The sequence below is a fragment of the Dermochelys coriacea genome, chromosome 8 (assembly GCF_009764565.3).
Source record: "Dermochelys coriacea isolate rDerCor1 chromosome 8, rDerCor1.pri.v4, whole genome shotgun sequence".
In the NCBI taxonomy this organism is placed as follows: Eukaryota; Metazoa; Chordata; order Testudines; family Dermochelyidae; genus Dermochelys; species Dermochelys coriacea.
Window position 1 is genome coordinate 34,243,805 of NC_050075.1, and position 8,585 is coordinate 34,252,389.

The 8,585-nt window shown below is 45.4% G+C and overlaps 1 protein-coding gene across 1 annotated transcript in view; it reads right to left on the minus strand.

The window, feature by feature from the left end:
* The window catches only part of HSPA9 (heat shock protein family A (Hsp70) member 9), a 32,004-nt gene extending 25,183 nt beyond the window's left edge, over nt 1-6,821 (minus strand). The window contains exons 1-2 of the mRNA XM_038413084.2: nt 6,155-6,821; nt 1,416-1,474 (exon numbers count right to left, since the gene is read on the minus strand). Coding sequence (XP_038269012.1) covers nt 1,416-1,474; nt 6,155-6,235 — 140 coding nt within the window. The 5' untranslated portion in view covers nt 6,236-6,821. The remainder of the gene's footprint in view (nt 1-1,415; nt 1,475-6,154) is intronic.
* Nucleotides 6,822-8,585: the final 1,764 nt, after the last annotated feature.

Here is an 8,585-nt window from a genome sequence, read left to right on the forward strand (position 1 = left end):
ACTGTTAAATAATAGAATATTGTTGAATATATTGAATATTTAAATATTTTTGGATGTTTTCTACATTTTCAAATATATTAATTTCAATTACAACAGAATACAAAGTGTACAGTGCTCACTTTATATTTTTTATGAGTATTTGAACTGTAAATAAACAAAATAGCATTTTTCAATTCACCTAAGTACTGTAATGCAATCTCTATCATGAAAGTTGAACTTACAAATGTAGAATTATGTACAAAAAACCTGCGTTCAAAAATAAAACAATGTAAAATTCTAGAGCCCGCAAGCCCATTCAGTCCTACTTCTTTTTCAGCCAATTGCTCAGATATTTCTGAATGAAATGATTTACAGGGAGGCTCTGCTTTTGGGAGAGGTTCAATATCCCTTTTCCTTAGTTTACTTGAGAAAACTTGCTTTCAGTGGCAATTACACCAATTTATTAGTCATGCAGTGAGCAGAGATAGGGAGATAGCCCCAGATATGAGCTTTTCCTCTAGGGTTTCACCCCATCCCCCAAGATACCTCACTTCCATAACTTTTTGGTTCCAGTGCTAAAGGAGTTACATCAACTATATAACTTGATGAAAATAAGATAACAGACTAGAATCCCTTGGTTTATTTTTTACCTTGGATTAACAAAATCTGCAGAATATATTGTGAGGGAGCACAAACCACTTCAAAGAAAAAAAATGAAAGTAAACTGATCTGCAGAGCTGTGGAACCCTCTCCAACACAACAATAGAAGATAATGCTGATGATACATCAGGATTAGTAGACAGAAATTTGTCACACCCATGTAATGTTCTGATTTCATAAGTAAGGGGGATTCCTAAACAGAATAAACTTTTTCAGGGATACAGAGTTCTAAGTGTTTCCTGAAAAAGCGAAGGAAACAAATAAGGAGACAGAGTCAGTCTTGAGAAAGCACCAAGTTTTGCAAATTTTAATACACAATTTTCCTCCATTACTTTATATTGGATGGGAGAAGAGTGGCGTGTGTATTGATTATGCCCACAGAACAAAAGTTTTTGCTTCAAAAGAAGTTTAATTGGCGTTTATGGAACAAATTGATGGATTAGATGAAGTTAAAAATGTTTTATTAAGTATCTTCTTTGCATTCAAATAAATAGGTTTGTTTGGAATTTTATTAGGTCTAAAAACTTTATGTATAGCAGGAAATTTGTTGCCATACTTAGTATCTGATTATCTATGAAATGCTGTGCCAGTAGAGAACGTTTGTTTCTTCTTAATTAACCGTACACACATCTGACCAAGGATTTCAGATTATGAAGCTGAAGTCAATTTAGGTATCAAGACTATTACACAGTTATTTGTTTTTCTTACAGTTCAATCTTTTCCTCACTCAAAAAAAAAAAAGGGGGGGGAGGGGAAGGAAGAGGAGACATACTTACGCATACTTCCTACTTGATACTGTTCTGTGAACATCTTGACTGAGAGTATTCCAGACTGCCTATAAAATAAAGTCAGGATATTACAGCAATCAGAGGTTTCTTGCATCTTATTTTGGGTAAGATTACCTCACATCCAATATTTAAAAGGATCTGTAGCTATGCTACTTTAAAATAATAGGTTTCAGTGTAGCAGCCGTGTTAGTCTGTATTCGCAAAAAGAAAAGGAGTACTTGTGGCACCTTAAAGACTAACAAATTTATGCTCTAATAAATTTTTATAATTTATTTATAAATTTATTTATTAATTTATAATTTCTTTTTTTAAAATAATAAAATGTGATACACCTCTACCACCACATTAGCTGTGTGTTTAATCTCCAAAATTCCTTTTACTTAACTGAAAACTAACCAAGGACTCAAGAAAACATTTCGCTATATTATACAGCCACAGAACATTTACCTTAAGTTTCATTATTTGTTGTTTATATGAAATGTGAACACTAAGACCCATATTATCCAAGCTGAGCAAGTTGCTGGTATAGAAGATTCTTGTTATGAACATGCACAAGTTAAACTTGTTGCAAATGCTGCAACAAATAAAACTGAATCTTTATCATGATACACCCAGCAGCAGATAAACATTAACCAAGTTTCTTGAAATTTACTCAAGGGGTAGACTAGACTACATTGCTTCAGAGTTTCATTCTTTAGACTAGGTTTAAGAGATGCTGAATGAAACACTTCAGTGTTTTTGTGTGTAACCTCACGCAACTTCTTAGTACAAACAGAACCCATCATGAGAAAAGAATATGCTTTGTTAATACTTTGGAGAATACAAGCCCCTCCTGCTTAGCATACACTTTGACCTGGGGATGAGTGAGAAGAGGAGAGGCAGGAAGCAAAAAGAGGAGAGGCCGGAGGCTGAAGCCAGCTACATTATGTAACTAATGTCACACCCCGAGCACTGCTGTTAGGGTGACCTAATACCTGATGTAGACATGGCTAGGTCAACTGAAGGATTCTTCTGTTGGCCTACCGATCACCTCTTGGAGAGGGGGATTAATTATATTGGCAGAAAAACCACTTTCATCCATGAGGCAAACATCTACACTATGGTGCTACTGCAGTACAGCTGCTGAACCATAGCTGTGCCACTGTAAAGCACCCTGAGATCTTGACAGAGTATCTCTCTCTACATAGACCAGGGAGTTCAAAAACTAGGCTGCTGTTCAGCATTGATCCCCCATTATCCTTGAATATCCACCCCAATATGATCCCCATTATCCTTGAACTGCTTAACCATTTGCACGTCAGTTGCCTCATCTGTAAAATGGGCATAATATTTATTTACCAGAGGAAAGTAGAAACTCTTAGCCAATTTAAGGTTTCAGAGTAGCAGCCGTGTTAGTCTGTATTCGCAAAAAGAAAAGGAGTACTTGTGGCACCTTAGAGACTAACAAATTTATTAGAGCATAAGCTTTCGTGAGCTACAGCTCACTTCATCGGATGCATTTGGTGGAAAAAACAGAGGAGAGATTTATATACACACACACAGAGAACATGAAACAATGGGTTTATCATACACACTGTAAGGAGAGTGATCACTTAAGATAAGCCATCACCAACAGCAGGGGGGGGAAGGAGGAAAACCTTTCATGGTGACAAGCAGGTAGGCTAATTCCAGCAGTTAACAAGAATATCAGAGGAACAGTGGGGGGTGGGGTGGGAGGGAGAAATACCATGGGGAAATAGTTTTACTTTGTGTAATGACTCATCCATTCCCAGTCTCTATTCAAGCCTAAGTTAATTGTATCCAGTTTGCAAATTAATTCCAATTCAGCAGTCTCTCGTTGGAGTCTGTTTTTGAAGCTTTTTTGTTGAAGTATAGCCACTCTTAGGTCTGTAATTGAGTGACCAGAGAGATTGAAGTGTTCTCCAACTGGTTTTTGAATGTTATAATTCTTGACGTCTGATTTGTGTCCATTCATTCTTTTACGTAGAGACTGTCCAGTTTGGCCAATGTACATGGTAGAGGGGCATTGCTGGCACATGATGGCATATATCACATTGGTAGATGCGCAGGTGAACGAGCCTCTGATAGTGTGGCTGATGTGATTAGGCCCTATGATGGTATCCCCTGAATAGATATGTGGGCAGAGTTGGCAACGGGCTTTGTTGCAAGGATAGGTTCCTGGGTTAGTGGTTCTGTTGTGTGGTGTGTGGTTGCTGGTGAGTATTTGCTGGTGAGTATTTGCGCTACGATATAACCGCATTTGCTCCAACCCCTCAGACAGAGACAAACACCTACAAGATCTCTATCATGCATTCCTACAACTACAGTACCCACCTGCTGAAGTGAAGAAACAGATTGACAGAGCCAGAAGAGTACCCAGAAGTCACCTACTACAGGACAGGCCCAACAAAGAAAACAACAGAACGCCACTAGCCATCACCTTCAGCCCCCAACTAAAACCCCTCCAACGCATCATCAAGGATCTACAACCTATCCTGAAGGACGAGCCATCGCTCTCTCAGATCTTGGGAGACAGACCAGTCCTTGCTTACAGACAGCCCCCCAATCTGAAGCAAATACTCACCAGCAACCACACACCACACAACAGAACCACTAACCCAGGAACCTATCCTTGCAACAAAGCCCGTTGCCAACTCTGCCCACATATCTATTCAGGGGATACCATCATAGGGCCTAATCACATCAGCCACACTATCAGAGGCTCGTTCACCTGCGCATCTACCAATGTGATATATGCCATCATGTGCCAGCAATGCCCCTCTACCATGTACATTGGCCAAACTGGACAGTCTCTACGTAAAAGAATGAATGGACACAAATCAGACGTCAAGAATTATAACATTCAAAAACCAGTTGGAGAACACTTCAATCTCTCTGGTCACTCGATCACAGACCTAAGAGTGGCTATACTTCAACAAAAAAGCTTCAAAAACAGACTCCAAGGAGAGACTGCTGAATTGGAATTAATTTGCAAACTGGATACAATTAACTTAGGCTTGAATAGAGACTGGGAATGGATGAGTCATTACACAAAGTAAAACTATTTCCCCATGGTATTTCTCCCTCCCACCCCACCCCCCACTGTTCCTCTGATATTCTTGTTAACTGCTGGAATTAGCCTACCTGCTTGTCACCATGAAAGGTTTTCCTCCTTCCCCCCCCTGCTGTTGGTGATGGCTTATCTTAAGTGATCACTCTCCTTACAGTGTGTATGATAAACCCATTGTTTCATGTTCTCTGTGTGTGTGTATATAAATCTCTCCTCTGTTTTTTTCCACCAAATGCATCAGATGAAGTGAGCTGTAGCTCACGAAAGCTTATGCTCTAATAAATTTGTTAGTCTCTAAGGTGCCACAAGTACTCCTTTTCTTTTAGCCAATTTAAGATTCTCATTACAGGGCTAGATACAACTCCCACTAAAACCAAAGGGGGGTCTTCAGTTTCAAATCCACAAAATTACCTTTAAAATCTCTTGTCTGTCAGCAATATCAACTAACTACTTAATTCTACTTAACTAAAGATTCTTTACTATTTTTTTAATTTTTGAGGAACAAAAGAGATATAAAGCTTTTTTACTTTTAAAAATAGCTCCTAGAACATGTGCTTAGTAAGAGATTAGCTGAAAACCACAGTAGTATAGTTGAACTCTGGCACTAAAGACAGGTTTCAGAGTAGCAGCCGTGTTAGTCTGTATTCGCAAAAACAAAAAGGAGGACTTGTGGCACCTTAGAGACTAACAAATTTATTTGAGCATGAGCTTTCGTGAGCTACAGCTCACTTCGGCTGTAGCTCATGAAAGCTCATGCTCAAATAAATTTGTTAGCCTCTAAGGTGCCACAAGTCCTCCTTTTCTTCTGGCACTAAACTCTGTCAACACATGCCCACAACGAAGGTCAAAGGAAGAGCCCCCGCCCCCTAAGCGCCAATGATCCTCTCCTCTGTTTTTTCCACCAAATGCATCCGATGAAGTGAGCTGTAGCTCACGAAAGCTTATGGTCAAATAAATTTGTTAGTCTCTAAGGTGCCACAAGTCCTCCTTTTCTTTTTTGCGAATACAGACTAACACGGCTGCTACTCTGAAACCAATGATTCTGTGCTGAACCATCTTTATTAGATATTCCCATTCATCAGTCTGGGTGTTAAAATCAGAACTCTCCTGCTCTTACAGTTAAATCCATTTTAAACGCCCAGATTCCAGAAGAGCCCTCCCCATCTCCAGCCGCCCCAGTCCCCCGGTGCTCCCTCATCACTAACATCTCAGCACCGAAGGGACCATGAACTCATCCCCCAGCAGTACAAGGCCGCCAGGACGGATGGGGAACGAAACCGAGACTACAGGACTTGCTCCAGGTGGCCTCGGGGCAGGCAGCGATCCAAGCTGGAGAGTTACACAATCCGGCAGGATGCGGGCCCTGGGCTCGCCGCGGAGCTCAGCACGGAGCTACCAGCACCAGGGCCTCCACCAGCCACGGCACCCCCCCCCCGTCTCGGGGCCCCCCCGCGCAAGTCGCCGGCAGAGCCCAGCCGTGACCCCCGGGCGGGCGCCTTACAGGGGTGCCCCCCCGCCAGCGCCGGCACCCCGCCCCCGCCTCGGGCACCCCGCGGAGAGTGCCGCCCCCCACGCCTGCCCCCATCGCTGCCCACTTCCCCCAGGTAACGCGCGGGGCCCCCCCGCACCAGCCCCCCCACGGGGCCCGGCTCCGCACCTGAGCGAGGCCCGGGCTGGGAGCGGTGCCCCGGCGGGGCAGCAGGTGGAGGCGGGCGGCGGTGCGGCTGGCGCTCAGCATGGTGCGGGTGCGGTGGGGCCGGAGACTCTCACGCGGAGAGGAGAGGGCGGGCTGCGCAGCGGCTCTTCTGGAAACCTCCACCCACGTGGGCCGGGGTCAGCGCACCCGGCCGGGGCTGGCGGCCACAAAGGCCTGACCCGCAGCAACGCCTCAGCGCCCCGCGCCGCAACGGAGACTACGCGCCGGCTCGGCGCAGCACCTTCCCGCGCGCGCGCGCTACCCGATCCCACGCCGCGGTCGACAAGCCTCCTGTGAAGCGCTGGCACCCTGGGGGAGTTCCACACAGGCACTGCGCCGGACAGCTGGGGTCCTGCCAGGCACTGCGCACTCAAGGTCGGACGGGATGAAGCAGTCGGAAATTGCAGCGGCCTTGCGTCAGGCCGAGAGTCCACTACGCTTGCGCCGGTTCGAGGCAAGCGCGCACGCGCTGTCTGCTCTGGAAGGTCGGTACGGCCCAGGCGCAGATGAGCCGGAGGTGGCTGTTTCTCACGCCTTTACTGATCATGCGCAGTCGGAAGGTTGCTGAGGGAGCACGTGTGCCCTGCTGCCAGCGGTGGCTGGCCGGGTTCTGCCACCTGAGCCGCCAGTGGTGTGCGAGACCAGCCCCGGCGGGGGCAAGGGTCTTGGGGGAAAAGCCGGGGGGGAGGAGATGTAGTTCCGCGGGCAGAGCCTTCCCGCGCAGCCATAGGCGGCTCGGCTCCCCACTCGCTGCTGGCAGTACAGGGCTGTGCCATATGGTCACGCCTGCCCACAGCAGGGTGGGTGCCTCTTGCCCTGTCCCTCCCATGCAGGACACCGGCCTTATGGGCCACTGGCCTGCCTGGCCCAGCGTGGCATGCCCATGGGCAGCACTGCCTATGGAGCCCCTAAGGCCAGGACGCTGCTCCATGGGCCACACTGCCCTTTAGAGGGGTCTCTCTTCGTGCTGCGGCAGGCATGGCATGGCAATCCTGTTAACCTGCCCTGCCCCGCCGCCGCACACCGGTGCAGTGTGCTCTGTGTTTCACATCAGTGTTTTAAAAAGTGACCCTTGCCCAACCTCAGTCACTTGGGGCCTGCTTTTCTGAGCTGCTGAGCCCAGCTTCAGTCAATGGAGATTCTAGTTGCTCAGTATTCTGAAAATCAGGCCCAAGATGTGTCAGGCTGGGCACCCAAAAGTGAGAGACACAAAATCACTGTTTACTTTTCAAAATTTTGGCTCATGTAAGTACCCTGGGTCAAGTACCCACCATGGGACTCGGAGGTTCTGACTCCCAGTCCTGCTCTTAACTATTTATTTCCACTTCCAATTCTGCCACTTGTGCATTTTGTTACCCCAATTTCCACATATTTTTGCACAGGCTTTCCCATTAGCACATAGTAGATATGAACAAATGCAGTTCACACTACACTAAAAGCTTTTGTTTCAGTCTCTCTAAGGCAACAAACACTAACTTAGGTCATGTTTGGAAGCTGATCGTCACAGCCAGAAAGGCAGGGAACAATTTTCAGCCGTTGAAACCCTGTATTCTGTAGGATCTGAATCTATCAGGGGGAGGGGTTCAGATAAATAGATAAATGAGCGGGGAGTACAAACAATATACCCATGTAAGTTTGTCTGTGGGAGCTGCTCTCTCACATTACCAGACGGGGGCAGCAGACTGCCATACTAAAGTTACATCTCTTTCAGAAAAAGAAAAGGAGTACTTGTGGTACCTTAGAGACTAATAAATTTATTAGAGCATAAGCTTTTGTGAGCTACAGCTCACTTCATGACCCACCTTGATTTTCACTACAAAAGGTCTCCCCACAACCTCGCCCAGCTCTCCTGCTGGTAATAGCTCACCTTTCCTGATCACTCTTGTTACAATCGGTACGGTAACACCCATTGTTTCATATTCTCTGTGTATATAAAAGCTTTCCACTGTATGCATCCGATGAAGTGAGCTGTAGCTCATGAAAGCTTATGCTCTAATAAATTTGTTAGTCTCTAAGGTGCCACAAGTACTCCTTTTCTTTTTACGGATACAGACTAACACGGCTGCTACTCTGAAACATGTCTTTCAGACTCTTCTTGTGAATGATGAGCAGTATGAGAAAGACAACTTAATTCAAATTACTGACAAAGAACTTGCAAGTATTGGCAAGGTTGCAATTAAAGCAAAAGTGTTCTCAGAGGGAACTGTCCTGAAGCATTGTCTGCAACTATCACCCGTTTTCTTTTCATTTACAGAGTCAGTGATAGAAAAACTGTCTATCCAATCCTGCCAAAAGTGAGCCTCTAATTCTTGGTTCAGTTGCACTAGCTGTACAGGCTGCTATGAACAAAGCAGCAGCCAGTTCAATTCACTACTCAACAAGGATGTTGTAA